The following is a 24,141-nucleotide window of genomic DNA, read 5'->3' on the forward strand; positions in this document are numbered from 1 at the left end:
GAGCAGGTTGCCCAGAGAGGTTGTGGAGATTTTCAAAAACCATTTGGACACGGTCCTGGGCACCCTGCTCTGGCTGTCCTGGCTTGAGCAGGGGGTTGGACCAGATGGCCTCCAGAAATACCTGCCATCCTCCGCCACTCTGTTATTTTGTTTGATGTAGCTTTTCAGTACATGTATTAAAACAAAATTGAATCAGTTAACCCTACATCATAAACCCTGGTCATCCTTATTTCTTTTTATGTCTTAAAAAATGAAGTCTTCCTCCTTTTAGTTTCCATATTTCATAGGCAGGTGGTTAAGGAATAGATTTTCCATATATTTTTTATATATAGGAAGAAGTTACTTGTTAGCATATTTTCTTTAGAATTCCAAATGTTATTAAATAATGTATCAATTAAAAGGGTTTTATTTGCATTTTTAGATGTTCTGCTAGGCCAGTATTTATGGGCACAAATGCTTGTACACATTGCTTTCTTTGTCTCCTAGAATGGCCTGTTCAGCCCCCAAAACACCCACACAAAATCACCTACACTCCTCTATTTTTGGAAGAATGGACAGGTTAAGCAAATTATTTAAAAAGTAATGCAAGCTGATAACATTCTTTTCATCACTCTCTCCATTTTTCTCCTTTCTACATTTCTGGGACTACAAGGACTACACATTTCTGTGATGTGAATCTGTAGGCTTATGTCCTAAATCATGCCAGTTTTATATCAAATAGCCTCCGCAGGTGTGGTAATACATGTCGTGCGAGCATTAAAGAACACACTCAGCCAATATAGAATTGTTAAAGTATATCCTTCTCAGTAGAAGAATACAGCAGGAAAGCAAGAATCTGCAAAATAGAGATGACTGAAAAAAATTATCCTCTGTTTTTTAACCCACACCATCATTGGCCGTTGTGGCGGTGAGTGTGAACTGAGTGTCTAGTTTGGGTTATCTGCTTCTTAGTGAGAGGCATTGTTGAAACAGGGATCTTATCATTATCATGGCATTTTCAGCTGCTATTTTTTCTACTATATTTCCAGTGTTACTAGCATAGTGTTTACTCACAAAGCATGTGTTTACTGTGCAAATACTCCATAATACCAATATCATTAGCCTAAAATTGAGGGTTGGTACCTCTCAGAAAAACAAACAAACAAACAAAGTAGGAGGTGTTGAGGTGCTCAGGAACAATGAAGTGAGGAAATGGCCCTAAAAAGATCGCTATAATTCAGGCAGAAGTTGCTTCTGGCAGCTTGTGGCATTAGAAGCTAACGATATGAACAGTGGTTTAAAGCCTGAGTTGTGTAATATTGTGTAGTAAGCCATATTACTTTCCTAAGAGCAATTTCTGTTTGAATAGTAACACAGCACTGAAAAGGTGATCAAGTCCAATACTCTTCAATATTTTCTTTCTTATATTCACATTTCCTTGTTGTACATACAAACGGTTGTTTCTCACCTTTTCACTGGGCACCTCTGAGAAGAGTATATCTCCTTCCTCTTCATTAAGTTCTTTTCTCCAATTAGGTCATAAAATACCATTTTAGGTCATACTTTTGCCTTCTTTTCTCTAGCTAATTCATCCTATGCCTTACACAGATCATGACTTCAGTTCACAAGCATCTTAACGGCCTGTTGCTAGAGTCAGTCATTTTAGTTTGTCAATATCCTCCCAACTTTTTTTAATTCCTTTTTATTAGTCTCTAGAAATATTATTAATTTCAGCTAATTTTATGTCTAAAATTAGGCAAGAAATCAGGTCAACTTCCTTGAATCAATGAAAGAAAAATATTCATCCTATCTTAAGAGATGTCTATCTTACTTATCAATTTATTCTATTTCTTTTCCCAGCCCTCAATGTTATCTCATAATTTCAATTTTTCTATCTCGATTTTATGAGCTATTCTAATCCTCCTTCTTGTCAATACTTTTTTCTAGTTTTGTTTCACTATCATGCTCCTAATACAGATATATTCTTCAGCTAATTATAAACATTTCTGAGAAGACTGGTCCGAAAACCCAGACGTGAATATTCTGCTAGTGATCTCTCTCCTGTCTAACACTTTCCCATCTTGCAATTAAACTACTAGGGGATTTAGATCCACTGACTTCTGAATTTTGTCTGTTCATTATCTGCAGTGGATCTTTAAGTTTAGCTCTTAATCACCATACAGTTATGTAAATCTCAGATGCTGTGATTTGCAGAATTATATGTATTCTTCTGTCCAGTTATGATTGAATTTGTCATCTAGATGAAGGATATCATTAGAGGTACTCAGAAGTCTTCCACTAAGAGTGATCTTTCAATGGAAAAGGTACTATTTTATCAAAATTTTATAAGCATGTACTTAATTTAGTAGAACTTATACAAAGAAATATCTCACAACTCCAGGATTATTTATTTTCTCCTTAAAATAAAATAATAATAATAAAAATGATACTACTGCTGCAGCTGCACCACCTGTATCAGAACTGGCAATTTTCCAGGCATCACCTCCTGAGGTGCTGGCGAGTTAAACCTGTTCTTTTTTTTCTCGCTATTCCTCAAAGACTCAAAACTCTCAGTCACAGGAAAAAGATAACATCCTACAAACTCTTGTCAGGAAGTAAAACAGGATACATATATATATATTAAATATAAGCATTTTCATAGAGCAGGAGAAACATGTCCAAAACACACATATCCAGAAAGCAACCACAGTAAGTGGTCTCTTAGCACAGAGTCAAGATGGAGCAATAAAATTGAGTCATAAAGAACATGTTGAAGTTGCTTCAAAATAAATGTTCCATGAGGATCTGTACTCCCACACCACTTGTTCTTGGTTTTAACATAGTATTCATTAAAACTACAACAAAACGAAAAGCATGTACAGAATAGATACTGATATGGAAGGAAAAGGGGCTTATTTTGATAGGTGGAGATACATTATTAAATGATACATCCCAGATCAAATGACACAGGCAACACCGAAGCTTTTAATACTACCAACCATATGGAAATTAAAAGATGAAAGTGCTCTCATTCTGCAATATTGAATAACACTGTTTCATCAACAAATCAATAAAAGGTAGGCTTTGTGTTTAGGAACAGGTAACCATGAAACTGAAGTTACAGATCTGTTGCAGATAAGGCTGAAACAATTTCACTGGGTTATTTAATCCATCTACCTTTCTCATACCATGATCAAATACAGGTTTCTAAAGAAAAAAGAGTGAAAAATGACAGATTACAAGCACTAGGATCTCTTAGTAGAGAACCGTAATTAAAAGAAAACACCACATATTTGTATTAAAATAAGTGAGAGCTAACTTAAGACAGAACACAGAGAGAAGGGAAATCAAATCTTTTCACCATAGTATGAAATGGGAACTGCAGAGTGGTTGGTAGGAGAAAATAGCATCCATACCAAAGAAGCTTGTGGTTTAGAACTGAAAGGAGCTTAGAAAAGTAGCATGACCGAGAAAAAACGGAATAGCTCTCTCTTTTGTATGTATTCCTCTTGATTCTTTCAGTTCTTACAATTATTTTTCTTTTTGTATTTTCCTTTCTCTTTCTTCTTTTTTCTTTTCTTCTTTTTTCTTTTCCCCTCCCCTCCCCTCCCCTCCCCTTCTCTTTTTACTCATTTGTAGGGCGATAGTTCCTTAAGTATCCCTGCCTTCCCTCTTTTGCTTTTGCTTTCCTTATGAATTTGCATTTGGAACTTCACAGCTCATTTCTGCTTAGTTGTTTGAGTTTTTTGAAACAGGGACTCTGCACTCACATTGATAATTGCCCTCTGAGCATACCTTTCTTCTCTAAACCATTATGGTTTTTATTAACAGCAATGGCAAGAAAGGTAGCATTCATACTTGGTTTGTGTTCCATCTTCTTTGCTGTTATCTATTTTTTTATCCTAATTCACTTGCAGAGAATTGTCCTTGTCCTTACACAGTTTTCTCAGTTGCCTTTCTCATCCCCGTCTCATCTCTCCATCCAGGTAGCTTTCTTGTTAGGTTTATTTCAAAAAGGCAAACTTTAGTCATGGAGGCTAGTCTATCTAGGCTTTTTTTATAGTCGTTGGAGAGAAATAGGTTGTTTTAGACATTGAATGAAAGGAGGAGCTGAATCCTGGAGAATAGTCTACTCCTTCATTTGCTACAAGCAGTTTAGCAGAATCTGAAACCTAAAAAGGAAATATAAACATTTTCCTTTGAAAATTGATTCTTTTCATTCAGAAAAGACTAGTAGTCTGTCTTAAAAAACTTCTATGGTAATTTCTTCCTTGAGAATTGGTAGGAGAAACTTTGTCAGGTCAGCCAAATTCTCTAAGTGTAAACTAAGGCTAAATAACTTTTTCCATAAAATACCATTGCTTCCCATGTCTTCTTTCTTCCATATCTTCTTTGAATACTATCTTCATTCACATCCTGTGCTCTTCTTTCTCAGTTCCATAGATGGCTCCCCTGAAGCTTGTTATTTTATTGATCTCAGTGGTTCTCTTGCTTTTTGTATTTGTTCTGTCATCCACATGAATTGCAGTCATTGCTTCTCAGCTAGTTCATATTTCTCTATCCCTTTCCCTACTAGCCATTACTTGGCTAAGCAGTTAATCCCCCCATTAACACCTTGTCAGGGGAATACCTAAGTGCTGCTGCAACCCATGGTATGCCTGCATAACAGGTATGTGGAATCTTGTATGATGGTCTGGTCTTAAAATCCTTCTCTGGCCACCAAGGTCATCAGAGACTTGGGAAGCCACTTCACCAAAGCCATCTTCTTATATATTAAAACAACAATTTCCACAAGTCAGGAAATGCTAAGAAATAGCTAAGCTTTACTAATTGTTCTATATGAATAGGAGGCAGTGACAATAAAAATACAGCCACATGGAAAGAAATTCTAAGCAATGGGTTTGACTTTAAACTCCTATTCACATTAATGAGAACAACTGACAATAGGAGTGAGGTTCTGAGTTATGACAGAAAACATAAAACTGAAAGTTCTTCTACAACAGCAATTCCTTTAGCATTGACTTTAAGTGGCCATCGTAGGTTTCCTCCATATCAAACAATGTTATGTCTGCTCCCTCCTTCTCTTGTAGGTACTCACAGGCAGCCTGCAGGCTACCTATAAAAATGGATAGCAGAAGCCAGCAGATGACTTGTCTAGGTTTGCTGGTGGTACTCTATTAAAGCAAAACAAAACTAAAACTATTAACTCTGTTCAAATAGTCAGGATCTTGCATAATCTGAACAAATGTGGGTAAGTAAGGGCAGCTTTGGGCACCTCTCACAGAATTATCTGCAGGAGTAAACAAAATGTAACAGCCTGACAGATAATGCAGAGCACCACTATTTTCCTGCAGAAATTTGCAGAAATCCTGCAGAAATACATGTTACAGGCAGAATTTGCCCAATATTCATCTTGCTTCAGTTAGCTAGCCAATGCCGATTGCTTGGGGCTAATGTATAAATACTATAATGCAATTTTAAGGGAAAGTTTGCTGAAACTAGAAGTATGAGCAAGAAAGACTTTGCATACATCCTTTCTTTGGAAGAAGCACTTTGAATGAGAACATTTTAAACTATCAAAATATGACTCATCTAAACAGTTGTTAGGGCAAGTCATCCGTAAGAAACAATTTGTTCCAAACTAAAAATTATATTACTATAGATAATCTCAATGATGATCATAAGCCCTGAAATGATATATTATATATGTAAGGATTAAAGGACAGGAGAACAAGATAGAATTTTCTAATAGGAGGAGCTCAACCATCAAATTATGCATCTGAGGGCAAACCTCTACTGAGGTGACTTAAAACATAAGCACAGAAAATGATCAGAAAAGAAAGAGGTGAAATATCTCTCAGTAAGACATATTTCTAAACTTACTTCTGGAATGTGATATTTCAGGTTCAAGCTACTAAAATGTGTTCACTTAAATTTAGCAAGAGATTGCTCTGCTTCATTACTTCTGAATATGTTGAAGATCTATTGATCAGAGGGTGCATTGATAAGATGGCTTCATAAAGAGAGCAATTTGACTGTAATCATTAAAATCTGTATGCATACTAGCAACTTTAGATAGATCACAATGAGAATTCAGTACAATAAACTACACCATATAATGGAGCAGGATATGTATGAGGCAAGAATTAATGAAAATTAGTGGTAAGCTGACATTTCAATGCAATGAGTTTTGCTCTAAAGAAGAAGACAAACAACCTATAAATTTGATTATAAATTCAGTGTACTCTGGGATTCATTAACTGCTCTACCAAAGAAATGTAATGGATAGCAAATGCTCGCTAGTGTAGTAAAATAAAGGTATTAAAAATGTGTTAGCTAAATATTGTTAGCACTGGTAACCATATCAGCAAAGATATAAAATTAAGGGTTTCTTCACATACTAATAACCAGTAAAAACTTCCCAAAGGTACATACTAAACATGCAGATTTCATAAGGATTCTGGATCTTTGCTGTGGTATGTAGTCCTTGCTAGAGGATGAGAAAGAAACTGCACTACTATTTTGTCTTTCAGTCCCACCTATCTGCCCTGTAAACGGATTCAATAGTGAAAATCCAATCACTAGCATGTCTCTGTGTCTTGACAGCCTATGTCAGATACTCTTGTATGTGCAGTGCTCCTCCCATTCCTTTTACAGTGTACTCATACTCTGCATAGATATTTGAATTGCAGCACTGAACTACACAAACAACGACTAACCTTCTTGAAGGTTTTGAATAATGGAAATGATATACTTTAGGAAACTATGAGTATATGATACTTAATATAGCACAGTATAAAGTTAGCCAAAAGCACTCACGTATTTATTAAATGTTTTGAGAATTGACCACTATTTTGTACTAGTAGTAGCAGCCACTGCTTGTAAGTGCCATTTGAAACTATGAAAACTAGTTATCAGCAGAAGACTTTTTTAAAAGTTAAATTTAGATAAAATGAATTTTATGTCCCACTGAAATTCCCACTAGATTTCTTTCTTATAAAGTACAAACTAGCCAGGCAGCAATTTTGACAGGAGGTATTCAAGTATTAAGTGATATATACTGTACTAAATACCTAGTATGATGAGTAGGAATAACAGAAAGACTTCAAACAATTGCTTAGGAAAAAAAAAAAAAAAAAAGAAGAAAAAAAAAAAGAATGTCATAGCTGTTGGGAGTAAAACACAAGAGCAGAAAGTTAATATAGTGAGCTTTGTGCAGACAGTCTGAAACTGTCAAAGCCTGACCCCTTTCAAGTAGACCTGTCAGACCAATTAACTTAAGAGGGGAAAAAAAAAAAAGCAAAGTCATAATGAGGTGACAGTGAAAGAAAATTCTTTCCTCAGTTCTAAAACAGGATACATTTTTTTTTAGTGAGTGAAAAAGAGTCCTAGGGGCACATTTCTAACATGTATAACATATAATAATACTATCCCTCTGAGAGGATTCTTTAAGATGAAAATATAAGTAGTTTGGAAAGAGAAAGAAGGTAAGGAAAGGTCTCATTTGATTGCTCCAACAGCTTTTGATTTTGCAATTACTTCATCAGTGGTGCTTTCCCAAGTAAGGATTTTTTATTTTTATTTTTTTGTCATACAGATCTGACAAATGTTTCCAGTCATATCCCAAACATTCTGGAGATCTACATTTCATTTGCCAAAATGAATTGCTTACAATGAGACAATTGCACATTATTTTAACTTTATATTGATTTGAAATACTTAAATCTACTAATCCTATCTCCCTAATTCTCTCTACAATTTGTAAAGCACTTGTCTTCAAAAGAATCTTGTTAGTTTGTAATGTTATTCTTATTTTGCAAATGGGAAACTAAGACATGGAAAAATTAAGACATATAACTTCCAATATTTTGGAACTGATTGATCTGCTGAGAACAGACCAATCCCTGTAAAACAGATCAATATGATATAGAAGTCAGCTTTAAAGTTTGGATCATAAAGTGGAAGATGTATTAAAAACAATTGTTTCTTTATTTAGCTTGTTTTTTTATTTTGTATCACTTTTATGTTCTCATTTTTAAAAATTGTGATCAGTAATGTGGAAAAATGCCATTTTCATGAGAGCAATTGCAAAATAATCACTAGAAAATAGCATAACAGAATATTTTACTCTAAAATATGTACAGCTTTAATTAGCTGGCTTATTTCATTAATCGAAAAGGGTATATGTCAATAAAAATTTTGTAAAGAACTGTCAGATCCCAGATTACTAATGGAAATGACTTCAATCATTTGGGGAGTGGAGGTCAGGCCCTGATCTCTTCTCTCCGGTGACAGCAACAGGACCCGGAGGAACAGCATGGAGCTGGGACAAGGGAAGGTCAGGCTGGGTGTTAGGAAAAGGTTCTTCACGGAGAGGGTGGTCGGGCACTAGGACAGGCTCCCCAGGGCAGTGGTCGTGGCACTAAGACTGACAAAGCTCAATAAGCATTTGGACAATGCTCTCAGATGGGGTCTGTTTTTTGGTGGAGCCAGCATTTGGACTCAGTGATCCTTGTGGGTCCTTTCCAACTCGGGATATTCTATGATTCTATGATTAGCATGTTAGTATGTATTTTGAATGGATCTGGACAGTCTTGCCTGTGCAAAAGAGATAATGGAAATCTGCAAAGTCATGTAAGTATTCAAAATTTTACCGTGTCACATAAGGTACATTTGAGCCTGTGTACATTCCCAGAATAAAGTTCTAGGCATAAATCTTTTATTTTCTTTACAGAAGAAACATTGAGTACTATCTAAAGTGGTTGTTAAAATACATTCATGTTTGGACATTACTGTATTTTTTTAGATACCTCCCTATTGCTGCAAAGGAAAAACATGCTGTTTGTACTAAAATCTCATCTATTCAGGTATTTGCTAGCATATTTTCTTTTGCCGCAAGGCCTTTGCTTAAAGTGGTACCACCAAAAAGGCTAGAGTAGTTTTTTACTACTGTAATCCAATTTATAAAAACGTTAAAAGAAAGCTTCAGAAATTAATTTATTTTCCCCCTTAGGCTATTTTTGTGTGTTGCAGGGCTTCTAAGCCACTTGTTATCATTCCATTTCCATTTACAGTGGCTTCGTTTCAATGATTTTTGTGGAGGTGCTCTGATACTGTAATAAAAGGTGAGCCTGTAAAACTTAGGGAGGTGGAAATGTGGGTGATATTTCAGTTATTAGTGGCTGGTGTGTGAAGAGAAAACAAGTACTCTCCACAGACTTTTCCTTTCCAGATCCCATTTATTATAGAGGCATAAAATACCATTCGTGTTCCTATGATAGGGTTTTGAGGTTTGGGGTGTCTTTCTTTCCTTCTTTCCTTCCTTCCTTCTCTCTCTTTTTCTCTTTCCCTCTCTCTTTCCCTCCCTCCCTCCCTCTCTCTCTCTCTCACTCTTTCTCTCTCTCTCTCTCACATATGAGAAGTTCTGTACGTTTTTCATTTCTGAACCATTCACAAATGGGGCTATGAATATAATCTACAGCATTATGAGTGATTTAGAATAGTTATGATTTAGAATAAAACAAAGTTTCAGATAAAATGCATCTTCATTTATTCTGAAGTTATATCAAATGTTCATTGCTGTAATGTTGTTCCCAGTCTTATGTGGCTCTCTCTCTAAAGCCTTTTGACATATGAAATACCAGCCAGCTTCAACTTTGCAGTTGTATAAAATAATGGATCAGTATAGGCTGCTGTGGATTAATGGATTAATGCAACGTACTCACCTAAAAGATGATTGAAAGTAGCATCCACATGTGAGAGTAATCAGACAAAGCTCACATAAACGTAAGTTTAAACTGATTAATGCAAACATTGTCAAAGATTATATCTTAGATTGTTTGACAAAGTAAGGGTGACAAAGAACACTGAGAGGTCTAAGTTTTTCTGATTGAATTCCTAATCTTTTTATTTAATAAGAAATGTTAAATCTCATCTGTAAGCTATTATTAACAATGGTCTTAGTACTATATTTTTATTACCAAACTAATCTTACTTTCATTAGTGAGCCTGTTACCCATAGGGATATAGGTAAAGGATATAGTTATGAAAATCATGAAATTATGAAAATCGGCTGTTTACATGATTTGGCAAATTAGGATTTATTTGGAGCAAAATTATTAATTAATTGAACCAAATCACATTCATGTTTACATGTGTTTAACTTTACTTTTACTGGGTCCACCTGGGTTCATATACCAGTATACCTGAGAGGTGTCTTTGGTCTAAAGAATCATTAGCTTTAGAGTAACTGAAGAAACTTCTTTCTCATATTGGGAAAATATTGGTTTTATTCACCTAGCAATAAGTTTATAGCATTGCTTCATTTTTCACAATGTTTTATAGCACTACTTTTTTCCCCCCAGTTTTATCAAACATTAGACTGTTTTCTTTCAATATCATTTAGTATAGAAACATATGAGGCTATTTCTGTTGCTGTACTTTTTGTGTAATGGGTAGAAATCATGCAGAAATACACAGTACAATGCTGCAAAGAGAAGTTCTGTCAGAAGGAGGCGGCACTTCAGCACAGCCCTGGCATGGTGCCTTGGCCTAGCAGTTCATTTAGCATGTAGCTGTCAGTCTTCCACCAATTTCAGACGTACAGTGACTTTTTTCTTCTGTAGCTTGCACTATATTGGAGAGTGGGACTGTGGGGAAGTAATGCACCATCCCATTATGCAAGCCCATGAGTTACATAAGGCTCGTTTTCTGTCAGTGAGCACTGGGTGGGCCATCATCTCTCAGATCTTCCTTGTGATCCCAGCTCCCACCATCCTGTAGTGGCCAATGAGACCTGCCAGGTCTCCTCCAGCAGCCACCATTCCTGCCAAAGCCCTGAGCCCTGCCACTTTCCTTAGATCTGCCTCTGCTTCAGTTCCCCTCCCAGCCCTATATTAGTTTGGCAGTTGCCAACCCTTCTCACATTTTCCTGTTCCCTTATGGATATCTGGTAACTGTGGTCGTGAGTTTGCAGTTTAAGATTTTTCTACAGTAGATGGAAGCGTTGCTGCTGTGGCAGTTTGGTTGTTATCTAGAGAAGCCAGCTTCTTTTTCTGAAGGTTAAATGTGTCAAAATTGTTAAGCTTGCAGCTTTTTTCTGCTTACTGGCTGAACGCGGTGAGTTCTGGTTATAAGGGACTTTCTGGACTTCACTGAGGGAAGTTTTTGTTTTGATTGCTTCCTTCCTTCTCTTACTAACAAAATATTAATTTTATAATCTTGCAATTAATACTTTGTCAACCTAAACTTATAGGAATATCAGAAAGCTTCCACATTACCATGCTATGGAAAGATACATCTGGATTTAGCTATGTGAAAAGCTTGAATTAAAATCTATTACTTATCTGTTCAAAACTGATTAAAAATTTGAGATTGTAAATACTAAATTTCGAATGAAAGAGCACCCAAGTAAGAGATGAGCCTTTTGTATACTGCATGTTGTTAAAATAAATAAATAAATAAATAAATAATAATAAAAATCTTTAAGCAAGCTAGGACAGGTGGTCCACTAATGAAATGCGCACACCTTAACCACATCTAGTTAGGACTGAGGAGCACCTGACATTAATTAATAAAATGAGGAACTGAGGGAACAGCTGAGGGGGTTGAATGAGTTTCATGCAGTGCAGTGAGCTACAGAAGAGGGCTGGTGGAAGAAGTGTTGGGGATTCTGATGATGTTTATTTGGAATTTATTTATTTTTTAATGAAAGCATGAATGGGAAGTAGGGAACTAGAAGAGCAGCACTAGGACTTTGCTGTGGGCCTAGTACCTGAGAGAGGCTGATGATGTAGAAGTCTGAAGCTGGGGAAAATACCACAGGGGAAGACTTGGCTGCAATAACAGGAGTAAGAGGCTTTAATTCATGTTTTTTTTTTTTTTTTTTTTTTTCCCCCTAGGAGAGAAAGCTGATTAACACTCATCAATGTGATGTTGCTGTGTTTTTTCTTTATGCTAGAGAGATGGGGAAGCAAAGAGTAATTCTTGTGTGGAGGACTGTATATTCTCCCTGTGCTAGGGCTCTGTCAGTTGCAATGTTCCCAGTGTGTTTTTTTTAAGGGAATGATCAATGTTACTTCAGATTTGAGTAAAGTCATCAAATTAATGCTTCTGAATGGAAAAACTTATGTTGAACAACTTTTCTGTGTGTTTTCCCTCTTTCTGGGGTATGACTGAAAGAAAAGAGGGGGATATGATTGGGGATAGTGTTTATGTATATATATACATGTTTAGCTTATCTTGTGTGATAGAAAATAAGTTATAAAACATAAATCTTGTACTAACGGTATAGTAGTTCCTCATGCCTTTATGTATGAAACAGTACCTGACCCAGGTTTTAAACGATTGCTTCCTGTTGGCAAAAGAATATATGTGTATTATTAAGATAAGGCTTCTTTTCAGCAAGTAACAGCCTAGATTGATGAAATAGATATGCTTGTCTCTTGGCTTTAGGTTCTATTAAGTGCCTTCACCTATGGGTAACTGTTCTGTCTATACTGACTGCCAGCACTGAGGAGTTTGCCCCCAGGGATGGCATCTTAAAATGATGATGAAAACAGAGGAAATTAAATATAAAGCTTTAACAGTTTGCTGTTCTGTGTTGAGCGCAGGTGCCCAGGTGGCAGCCAGGGGGCTGCAGGGCGCCTCTGTGAGGAGAGGCCGGGTCTGCCCCAAGCCGGACGCAGGCGGTGCCAGCCGGCTCCGAGGGCCCTGCTATACGGCATGGCCTCTAGCAAATGTGTTAAAGAGGGTGAAACACTGCACAGCAGAATAAGGACTGTGGAAAACTGTGAGGAACAACCCTGTCAAGCCCAAGGTGAGAGAAGGAGAGGAGAAGGTGCTCCAGAGAGCACAGGTTGCACTGCAGCCTGTGGAGACAGCAGCCTGAGCGGATATCTGCACTGCATCCTGTGGGGGATTACTCTGGAGCAGGTGGATATTCCCAAACGAACCACAGACTGTGGAGAGTCCCTGCAGGACCAGGGGAAAAGTGTGAGAGGGAGGGAAAGGCTGAGAGAAGTTGTTAGGAGTGAGCACAGACCCTATTCCCCACCCTGTGCTGCTCCTGGGGTAGAGTGCGGGGCTGTGGAGGTTGAGGAGCTGGGATTGAAGGAATGATGTTGAACCAAGGACAAAGGGGGGTGTGGAGGAAGGCTTTGTTTTTTTTTTTTTCTTTTTTTTTCTTTTTTCTCACTGTTCAACCCTATTTTAATTGGCAATAAGTTAACTTTCCCAGAGTTGAGTCTGCTTTGCCAGTGGTAGTAACTGGAAGAGATCTCCCAACCTTTAACTTGATCTGTGGGCTTTCTGGTCTTACCTTCTCTCCTGCTAAGAAGGGGGAGTGAGACAGTGGCTGGATAGGGTTTGGCAGCTGGCCAAGGTCAATCTACCACAAAGGCACTAATAAGCTATATCCAGGAATCCATAGTCATATCTTGATTGCTTTTTTTTTTAAATTCAGACCACTAGTAGCATATGCATATTATGGACTTGGTGATGTTGGATGTCTAAAAAAACATAGAGGAGTTTTTCCTTGATTTTTATTGAAGGCACAGTTCAAGGATAATTCCCAGTTGGACAAAATGTGAGTGAGATAATTCTGGAGAACTGCAGTAGGCTGAAGTCCTGGTTTGTAAGAGTTCCCTTTGACTTGCCTCACTTTCTGATGTGTAACTGATCAACACAGTCTTTGAGGCAGCACCTCCATGTAGCTGTTTTTGTATGGTATGGCAAGTTTGATAATGAACTTAAGGATGTTGTTGATTGAATGACAAATTCAGGAATAGTGTATACATCCTGAAAAAGCTATGACAGTGATGGCATGCACCTCTGTGGTGTTTCATGTGGCGGTTGATGACTTCTACCACTTCATGATAAAATCAGATTTATTTTCTTCTGTAGACTTGGAAAAAAAAAAATCTCAGATTTTCCTTTTTTAACTGGTTTGCCCAAAATTGCTTTTGGGGTAATTCATTGGAACGTGGACTTACTTATTACCTTCCTATTAATGACATTGATCCTTTTGGTGAATAGCTTTTGCCATTAACATCTGATAGCTAACTTCAGACAAGAATTTTTTGTCAAATGGAGTGTATTTATTTATTTCAAGAACCCTTCAGGGAACAAGCTGTACAGATATGAGGTCTTGCATGCACACATGCATGCCAGGAACAACACTAAAAATCAGTAACAGATCTGATTCTCTTTCTAAACATAGTCTTCATTGATTTTATTGGCCTAATCTGAAAAAAGAATCAGTCGTTATGAAGAAGCCCCTCTCTCTGTCTTTTTTTTTTACTGTGTTTTTTCCTCGCTTAGATTTCCCAAAAGAATTTCTTAAACCTTAATGAAATTTTGACACATGATAACCTGAATACATCAGTTAGTACCACATCTAGCAAATAAAATGCTTAAGGTGCTTCTATTTTTACCTCCCCATATACGCACTATTTATTGGCAATTGTGGAATTGGTACATATTCTTGTTAATGTGAACTAAAGAAATGAGATTATTCATGTTGGATATCTGTTTCTGGTGGAGTTGTTCTAGCTGTTGTTCTGGATGTTCCTCATCTAACCACTTCAACCAGGTGCAAAATGTTTCTTATTTAAAAACAAATTATGTAGTGACTGGGAACAAGAAAGTTATAGTTGAAGGGAAGAGGAACAGAGTTACTTTTATGTCAAGGGTGTCTTTGAAACACCTGTGAAGATCAGTTCAAATTTAACTGTGCTTGAGTGTGTGTCAGTTGCTACATGGACAGTTGGGACTTACTAAAACTCCTTAACTACACTCAGCAAAAATTCAATTGTTAATAAACTTACACAAGCAACCTAAAACTTCTTAGTCTGATAGTACTTGCATATTTCCTCATGAACTATTGAGTGTGCTGGCTTCTGTTATAGCTTGTGGTAGAGACTGTGGCCATGCCTTCCTTATGGGCTATAGATTCATTGCGTAATTTAGGTTAGGAGAGACTATGGTTATCTGATCTTATTTCCTATTGAAATTGGAGCCAAATATGAAGGTGGATTATGCTGTTCAGGGCCCTGTTACCATGTGCTCAGTTTCACATGTTGTATAAGACAGTAAAGGTTAAAACAACCTGATTGAAAATCAAAAAGGCCAAGGGGAAGTGAGAAGTTTATGCTGATGCCATTTTACACAGCTGGGAAAAGCAATATTCTCCATGTTAAGGGAAGTTTCATTTTCTTATCCCTATATCTTTCCCTTTATTCCACAAATCCCACTGAAAGTGAATATATTTAAAACTATTTTTACCACTTGCACTGGCTTGCTGGTATTAAACTTTCTCAGTAAATTTCCCCAGTAATTTTTCCCAGTTTTCATAGTACTTAATTTCATTAAGACCTTGCTTAGTCTTTATTTGCATGAAAGTTCTCTGAAAATGATAAACGATGAACCTAAAAGGCCACCAAAAGAAAAACATGGGTAGTCAACATTAAGCAATCCTTCTACTGCCATACAAGACTGTCCAGATTCAAAAGGAGATTATGGTTAATGTTACTAACAGCAGCTACAAATCTAAGAGAATTAATATAGAGACCTCCACATCCCTCATGAGTATAAAGGAAGTGTGAAGAAAGGTTTGAGCTAATTCCAGTTGAAATGGTTTTGGTTACTTATTTGGCCATATTATCCTTTCAGTATTCAAAGCTGAAGCAAAGGCACAGGAATTGTTGCTTCTAGAAACAGCCCAGCTCTCTGTGCTGTGCTTTGCACACTGCTGAGCTGAGCCAGGTAAACAAAACCAACACAGCTGCTGCTCATCCTGCTTGATTTCTACCTTTTTTGCTTTGCCCCGCCCCTTTCCCAGGTAATTGGTTGGGTGCCAGGTGGGCCTAATGGTATATAAGCTGCAGGTGGCCTGTGGGAGAGCTCCTTCTGTTAGAGCTGCTTTTTGGGGGGTGAGTGCTTTGTTTTTCCTTCAGCCACTTGCAGGGTTCTTTAGGTGGGTCAGAGTGTGGGGGCTGATGTGTTTCTAAGTTGAGGGAGGTAAGCATGTCTTTTTGAGGTAACAACTAGTAGGATCTTTTAGAGTAAAGCAAGCTGTGTAGTAGTAGGTGCCTTTACTGCAGGCAGCTCTTCTTCAGGTGAGTAATTTTTAGAGCATGCTTATGGATAAGGAGATGATGTTACTTAGCATGTTTGCTTTGTGGTTCTAGGTCTCTTATGATTTTTGCGGAATTAGGGGGCTTACTGTGAATGTGACCTTACGCCTTCACCTGTGTGTCAAGCGCTGTCAAAGTTACAACCTTGGTGTTAAAGTGATGGAGCAGGGTTTAGGCGAAATGTATCATCCAAGTTCCCTGTGCTAGTGAGTATCTGAAAACAGCAGAAGTACACATGTAAGGTGTAGTCTTTTTCAGGACTAGGGACAGTTTCTTGTATTTCTGGAGCTTTTTTTCTGCTGTTTTTCTGGCTGTAGAGTCTTTAGACCTTGTAGCCTACTAGATTTTAAATGCTAGGAATTCCCTTAATAGAGGGATATTTAGCAGAGGTTGCTTGTTACCTTGTTTTTGGGATGTGGTGTGGTACGCTTCTGTTTTTGGGTTATGATTTAATCTCCAGCTATATCAAGCCATTTGTGTAACTCTCCAGAGGAGTCATGAAGAGCTTCAGTATGTACTGCAAGGGGCTTGACCACATAGGTGCAGTATTGCCAAGAGGCTGAGTAGGGTCGCCTTTTTCATCTGTAAAAGATAAGTCTGTGATTACCCCTGCTGGGGCTGCTGTGCATTCATGTCCTGTTGGCATTTGTGGACTGGAGGTTTTTTTTTCTGTCTCTGGTCTCTGTGCTTGAGTCTTCTGCAAGGAGCTGTACCGTTTGTGTGTCCATCATGGATATGACCTTCTCTTTTTGTTTCTTGTAGAAAGAAAATAAAAAAAATAAATTAATTTTATCCCAAGCACTGCTACAGGCTGGGACATGAGTGGTTAGAAAGCTGCCTGGCAGAGAAGGACCTGAGAGTATTGGTTGATAGTTGGCTGAATATGAGCCAGCAGTGTGCTCAGGTGGCCGTGCTGTTAGGCATTAGAATAGGCTGCCCAGGGAAGTGGTTGAGTCACCATCCCTGGAGGTCTTCAAAAGACATTTACATGTAGAGCTTAGTGATATGGTTTAGTGGAGGACTTGTTGGTGTTAGGTCAGAGGTTGGACTCGGTGATCTTGGAGGTCTCTTCGAACCTAGATGATTCTGTGTATGATTCTGTTGGGTTTTCAATATCTCCAGGGATGGAGGTACCAGATATTTTCAGGCAGCTGGTCCAGCATTTGACCACCATCACGGTGCATACTTTTTCCTAGTATAAAACTGAGTTTTCTCTTGTGGCCGCTTGTCTTCCTTCCCATCTTTAGATCCAGTTTCTTTTTTGAAACTGCATTGTCTTTTTTCTATGCTGTTCTAATAGGTAGCTGAAGACAGCAGTAAGGTTCACCTCTTAGTTGTCATCTTGTAAGGACTCAACATATATATTCCCTGCGATGCTCCTGTACATCGTGTGCTACAGGCCCCTAGACATCTTGGCAGCCCTCCAATGCACTTGCTGCAGCAAGTTTAGAGATGACAATGCAGGATGAAATGTTTGTTTCTCAGTTAAAGGCTAAAGTCAGTACTGGTGTGCGTACCATTGTGTTTCCAATTAGATGTTTTGTTTCTTCATTACAGGCAAGCGAAATACATTTCCTCTATTGTTTAAAAATATTGTAGTGTGCATTTTATGCCAATTCATGCTACTGAAAGTTAAGGAAGTATCAATATTCTAAAGTATTCTCATGCTCAGTATGAAGTAGTACAGGTTTATCAAATGGATGTCTTAATAGCAGGGCACTTGAAACAATTCTGCTTTCTTGGCACACACCTGTACACCTAAACAGCTCCCTTTCTGGTTGCAGCGAAGTCCTGGCTGTTAGTTGCCAAAGTATGTTTCCAAATTAAAGCAACATGTGAAGGTGTTTTCTTTTGCATGACGAAGTGAATGTGCAAAACAAGTTATGATTCATATGTTACAATTACTTAGAAAAAAGTGTTTTTTAAGGGGAGGGAGGTGACTTGTTAGGTTAGCAGTGTTTTACTTCCAGAAATTACCTTGAAGAATCTGCTGTCTAGTTTTAGTTTGCTCTTAGTTTCACGGCATTTGTCACTGAATTCGAGTACTATGAAAAAATGCTTTCTGAAGTATTCCAGACAGCAAGACTACTGTAGGGGCACCCAGGTAATCTGTTTAACAACTGAAACACAGAATTCTTCTATTGGAGACTTTCCCATAATCTTTTTGCAAGTTCTTGGTATTGCTGTAATCCTAAAAAACATATTTCAAGTTGATGTATTATTTCCTTGAAGTTTACCACATGCTTGCCTTTTCGTAGGTTGTAAAATTTTTAGGTGCACTGATTAAAAGTGTAAAACAACTATTTGTCTTCCTCTAATGTGAACTTCAATGTCAATTAAGTTAACAAATGATCTAGGATTTCAAGGAGGATGGTACAGAAACTTACTGAACAGCTAGGGAGTCCATATTAGAGGAGTGATGCTATTGTAACAGAATCAAAACAAACAGGCCTAGAAACAGCAACAAGAGGTTAAGCTGTCCAGTCAATACTCAAATGGGTTCATTTATATGAACTAAAGTCATGTCAAGTGGAGTAGACACTGATCAGGAATGAGGTAGCTTAAGCTGTGTGGTTCTGCATTTATATAATTTTTTGATTTTTTTTGTCTATGTAGGGCGATGTGTTGAGGCATCTCCTTTTATCTTCTGTTTCAGCCTGACTCTTTAATTCCTTCCCCCACAATAGATGCAAGTTTCCTGGAACAGAGCTCTTTGAATCACTTCTCAGAGCAGGAAAAAACATGGATGTTAGATCAGAAAATACATAATGTAAATTAATAATGAACTGTCATAATAGTACGCTACAGATGTAGGGCAGTAGTGGTAACCACCATGATTTATTAAATAGAGCAAGAAGCACATTTCCCTAAAAACTGCAACATCTAAATAGATAGTGAAGCTGACAGAATATGCAAAAGCCTCAACGTAAGATGTGGCAAGCCTCATAGTAGTTCTGGGGCTTGCGGATTGAGGGGAAAAAATCAAGTTGGTTAATTCCAGAATTGGAGTAAATGAGGTGGAAAGAGAGGAGTAATAGGTTGACAAGTACACAGAAGGTGAAAAGATTAGAGCAAACAGCTAATTAGCACATGGGAGGCAAGGTTTAAAAAGAAATAAATAGCAGGAAGCCAAAGCAACAGAAGTAAAAAAAAAAAAAAAAATGAAGTAAAAAAAAAAAAACTCATCAGAGTCATTATAGTTTTCCAAACCAAAAAATTGGAAAGAGACTGGGTACCACCTGACTCCTGTAATTCAAGCATGGAGTTCATCTTGGATGTTTTTATGTATGAGAACTGAAGGTGGTCCTAAATAAACCTAATTTTGCACAGAACTCGTAGCTCAGTGAATCTGTTGTACGCTGTTTAGGTGTTTATCCTCTGCAGTTCCAGATACCAATTAATGAACTATAGCATCAGAATACAGTAAATTTCAAAGGCAAGAGATTTTTTTAAAGGCACAGTTTTTCTTAACTATCCAAATTGCAACTATATCAAAGTGGTGGTGGTGGTTGTTTTTTTTTTTTAAAGACTGCTAAAAAGTCTGAACACAAGAATCTTGGCCTTGAACACCTCAAGGGATGGGGCATGCACGGCTTCTGTGGGCAACCTGTTCCAGTGCCTCACCCAGGTCCTTCTCCTCAGGGCTGCTCTCAGTCTGTTCTCCACCCAGCCTGTGTTTCTGCTTGGGATTGCCCTGACCCAGATACAGGACCTTGCACTTGGCCTTGTTGAACTTCATGAGGTTCACCCACCTCTCAAGCCTGCTGTGTTGTCCCTCCAGGGGATACTGGGGTGGTTGAAAACCCCATGAGGACCAGGGCTTGTGAACATGACTGCTCCTATCTTCTATAGAGGGCTTCATCTGCTCAGTCATCCTGGTCAGGTGGAGTGTAGCAGACCCCCATTATGTTGTCATCTGTCTGTCCCTGCACTTGAAGGCATTTAATCCTGACTTATAAGCTCTCAGTTGGCTCCTCATCCATCTAATCAGTGTCAACCAGGTGTAACAATAAATTGTCTTTAATGATGTTTCAATAAAAAAGTAAATATTTTTTTTCTCCATCTGTTTTATCCTCAAAGTGCATCAAAACGTTTGTTTGGAGAAATGATCTTAAAATTGGTATTGCAGCATAAGAATAGTGTATCCAAAATTCTGTTTTTGTCTAAAGATACGAATGCCTGTAAGATAGGAAATGTATGTTTTTTCTTGAAGATGTAAAATGGAAGTTTTCTTTGGTATTCCAGTCAGGTGACAGAACAACCAGTTAACAGTGGAACATATAAGATACATGTTTTTCTGAGGAAGCAGCTAGAGGACAGATGGGGTAGCCCAGACTATCAAATAGCTCTGCGAATCAAGACCTAGTTATCTACTTCTGGTGCCCTAAACTTACACAAAAGGATCTTAAAATGAATCCAATCCAGAATTTCTTTGTCTCTGATAGTTTCAAACACGTCTTTCTTTCAGTGCTCTGTGTTGGAGAGTGCACAGACATAGAGTTAAAATAGGGTTAAAGAGCTCAAGAACATGTTGAAATTTTGCAGTGAGTATTTATTGCAACGAGCAAAAAGCATAACATGTTGGCAGTTTGGTTGTAGGAATATTGTTATAAGGCTGAACGCATTTAATTCGTATGAAGAGAGCTTTAATTTTTTATTTTAAAGGTTTTAACCATTAGTGCATTTTTTTTATTGTGCAGGTTATCTGGATTTCAGCTGCCATCATCTATTGTGAGCACAGGATCTATCCTCACCCTCTGTTTCACCACAGACTTTGCTGTCAGTGCACAAGGTTTCAAAGCTATCTATGAAGGTAAGAATAATTTTTCTACTTGGTCTTTATTTTACTTGACATATGTTTTTGATGTTGAAATGTGTTTCAGTTTTCATTGTTTGGGGTTTGAATCATTGACTACTGCATAACCTGTTTTTTCTGGTGTATTTAAATTTTACGACGTCGTAGCCATAGTCTTGATTTTGAAATTGAATTCAATCAAACTAATACTTTAATTTCTGCAGTGATTTTTAATCAAGTTGATTGGGTTTCTAAAGCTGGATTCAGAAATGCTTACGTTTAAATGGGTTTCTTATTATTTCCTAAATTTCTTTTGACAACTTCTTTAGGCAATGCCTGACTAAAGGGGTTTAATGATAAAGATGAGATGAGATATGGATACTAACTCGTCCTGAAAATCAATCGGTAATCTTCTTAGGGGGAAAATGTGTATATATATGTACATATAGGGCTTTTTTGTTCGTTTGATTTCAAAAAGCAAAGCAGTTCAAAGCCAGTTCTATGGAAGATGTTAGAGTATGGTGATGACTGCACAGTTCTGAGGGGAAAAATGAGGCCGAGCATTTATGTATTCAATAGTTAAGCCATAAAACCGGACTGAATCAATGTGTGTAATGTGACGACTTGTACAAAAGGCTTTGAGATCTGTAAACTCTTCTTAGAGTTAGGTAGTGAAGGTGTTTTGAGTATAACTTCAGAATTACATTCAAACTGACTGTGAACACTATGTGTTAACTTTGTGCTTTCTGGTTGGGGTGGGTAGCCCAGGAGTACCTTTCTTACCCTGGTTGCTATTCCCCCTTTTCTTTGTCTTCCAGAGCCTTGTCAGCGTGAATAGCAGGAGTATGTCTTTCTTCCTCTTGGTGTTCTTTTTACTTGGTCTAAACTTGAGTGAGGGCTGTGAGGAAAGTTTCATTTTAATGTTCTTTAAGTTTTATTAGATAAGCTGAGAAGGTCCATCAGACATCACAAACACCAGCAACTGTTGCTGTTTTCTCAATAGGAAGTTGTTTTCTACGTATGTTTATCTTTCTCTTCTAGCAGTATGGTGGTAGCACATTTCATCCTTTTATGCAAGCTGAGCAGTCGGTTTTCTGTATGGAAAAAGACATGAAGAATGCTAAAGGACATCTCTCGACTGTCAACTTAGGAACACGCACAGAGCCACAGGCTGTAATATAATGACACTTCCTGCTGGCCTACTTTCTTGCTTAAAAAAAAAAAAGGCAGGAAGAGCTGTAATTAACATTGACAAATGGCACCATTCTCTGATTAAACAACTCTGCCCCCTTTCAGATTTATTTCTGTAAGCCAGGCATGTTCATGATCTTTAAATTGACTTTGAAATATGACGTTCAGCTCCCCTAAAACGGTGGATAACTCTCCAGTGACGGTGTCACAGCGTATGGACAGGCAGTGGGGACTGATGGTTTGGGAAGGATTTGCAGTAGTGAGGGATTAGGTGTATATTTTATGAAGACTTGGGGTGAGTTCTGTATCAAACATGATTGCTGTAAAGGACGATAGGCTTATTGAAAGCTCATAGATCAAGAATCCCTGTAACTGTGCCCGCTTTTTTTTTTGTTTTTGAGTGACCCCTTTTGGCTCCTATTACATATGTAGTAGGTAGGTGATCAGCCTGTTTGGGACAAGGGAATACAGCCAGATGTTACCAGTCACTGCTAATCTTTATAGCCACTCTGTTGGTTGCCTATCCCTGAGCTAGTTTGCTTTTAGTAAAAAGTATCTAGTTATTCCTGGTTTTAGCCAGCTCTTCCATTCTTCTGTGGAGTAAGTGGATTACTGTTCAGTTGAAAGCATTGGTGTGCGTGTGTTAAATTGTTACTGATTGCTGCCATTTAAGACTTCGGAACACTGAGTGGTTGTAATACAGTTTGAGAAATGCAGTTTTGAACTGTGAGTGAGTGATTCTGTAACAAACTCTTGTATGGAATGTAGAAGAGTTTACAATATTCAAAAATAGTTATTGGAACAGGGAAAAATAAAAGAAGTAATTTGCATAAACTTCCTATATTCTGGGAGTCTGCAAAGCTGGTGTCCTTTTTAACTCTTGTGACAGGCCACTCTTCTGGATAGGAAAATTTCATCTCATTAGGAATGCTACCTCATGCAATTAAAAAATATATAATTGACAAGCATCTTCAAAACTAGCTCTGCTATTGCAAGTCAATATTTTAAACGTGATCATGTTGGGTGGTTTGACAGAAATGACTCTATCAGAAGACTTAGACTGGGCTAAGTTCTCTGCAGTGCTGAGCTTATGCTTGGCAGAGCAGAGGGGATGCTGTTGGGAGGCCTCACCCTTAGTGCCTGCAGGGGGCTCTTCTGAACTTGCTCCCTGGTGACTGGGGTTAGGGCACTGAACAGGAAAGAAGGGATACGAACCACCCCAGCACTTACTCAACAGGCTCTGAGGATATACCTCACCAGGATCTGCTGCAGGGAGAGAGCACTGCGTGCCATTGCCTGTGCTGAGATTCTGATCTGTGGGTTCTAGTGAGTACGTTCCTGATTTAAGAGCTCCCTTCCTGTGCAGCAATGAAACATTTGGGTCTTCTGTATTTTTACAGTACGTAAGTGGATTAACAATGAAACCGGTGAAACAACGTGCTAGCATTCCAAGGACTTCAAGGTGATCTGAACATATCTGGCTTTGCTTCCTGTCATATACTACTACGTGAACATATATATTTAACTAAATCCGATTTTGTTGCGGTAGACCAGCAAGAGCCATCTACTAGTGTTAACAAGACACTGACGTAGCTGTGCAGCTGCCTAGGTGTTAGGCTGAAATGTAGGTTCATTTACTGTGTCATTGTTTCACTAGGCTTAAATGTGTTCATGAGAGAATCTAGTATTTTTACCTGTAACACTGGTAATACTTCCGTCTTCCTCAGCGATCATAGAATGTCCTGAGTTGGAAGGGACCCACAAGGATCACATCAGCACTCCAAACTTCTGGTACAGATGGAAGCTTGATTTATTCTTATTTTCTGGAAAGTTGTATTGATGGGATTTTCAAACATATAACCGTAAAAAGATCTATAAACTTCAGAAGTAAACTTATTTAATCTGGTCAATGATTTATTGACCACTGTTGTCACTGTTAGGTAATAATTAAATCCAAGACTGAAGGTTTGGAATCTGGGAGTTGAAGGATGAATGTTGTTTCTGTAATGTGTTTTTTATTGACAGTGCCTTACATGATATAGA

General features: G+C 37.9%; 1 protein-coding gene across 11 annotated transcripts in view; it reads left to right on the forward strand.

The window, feature by feature from the left end:
• Positions 1–24,141, forward strand: part of CSMD1 (CUB and Sushi multiple domains 1) — a 1,150,108-nt gene that overhangs the window by 335,016 nt on the left and 790,951 nt on the right. For all 11 annotated transcript variants that reach the window (XM_080586628.1, XM_080586632.1, XM_080586634.1 and 8 more), the window contains one exon: positions 20,813–20,925. In XM_080586628.1, the coding sequence (XP_080442754.1) occupies positions 20,813–20,925 (113 nt within the window). The remainder of the gene's footprint in view (positions 1–20,812; positions 20,926–24,141) is intronic.

The sequence above is a fragment of the Anser brachyrhynchus genome, assembly GCF_964034855.1.
Source record: "Anser brachyrhynchus genome assembly, chromosome: 3".
NCBI classification, from domain to species: domain Eukaryota; kingdom Metazoa; phylum Chordata; class Aves; order Anseriformes; family Anatidae; genus Anser; species Anser brachyrhynchus.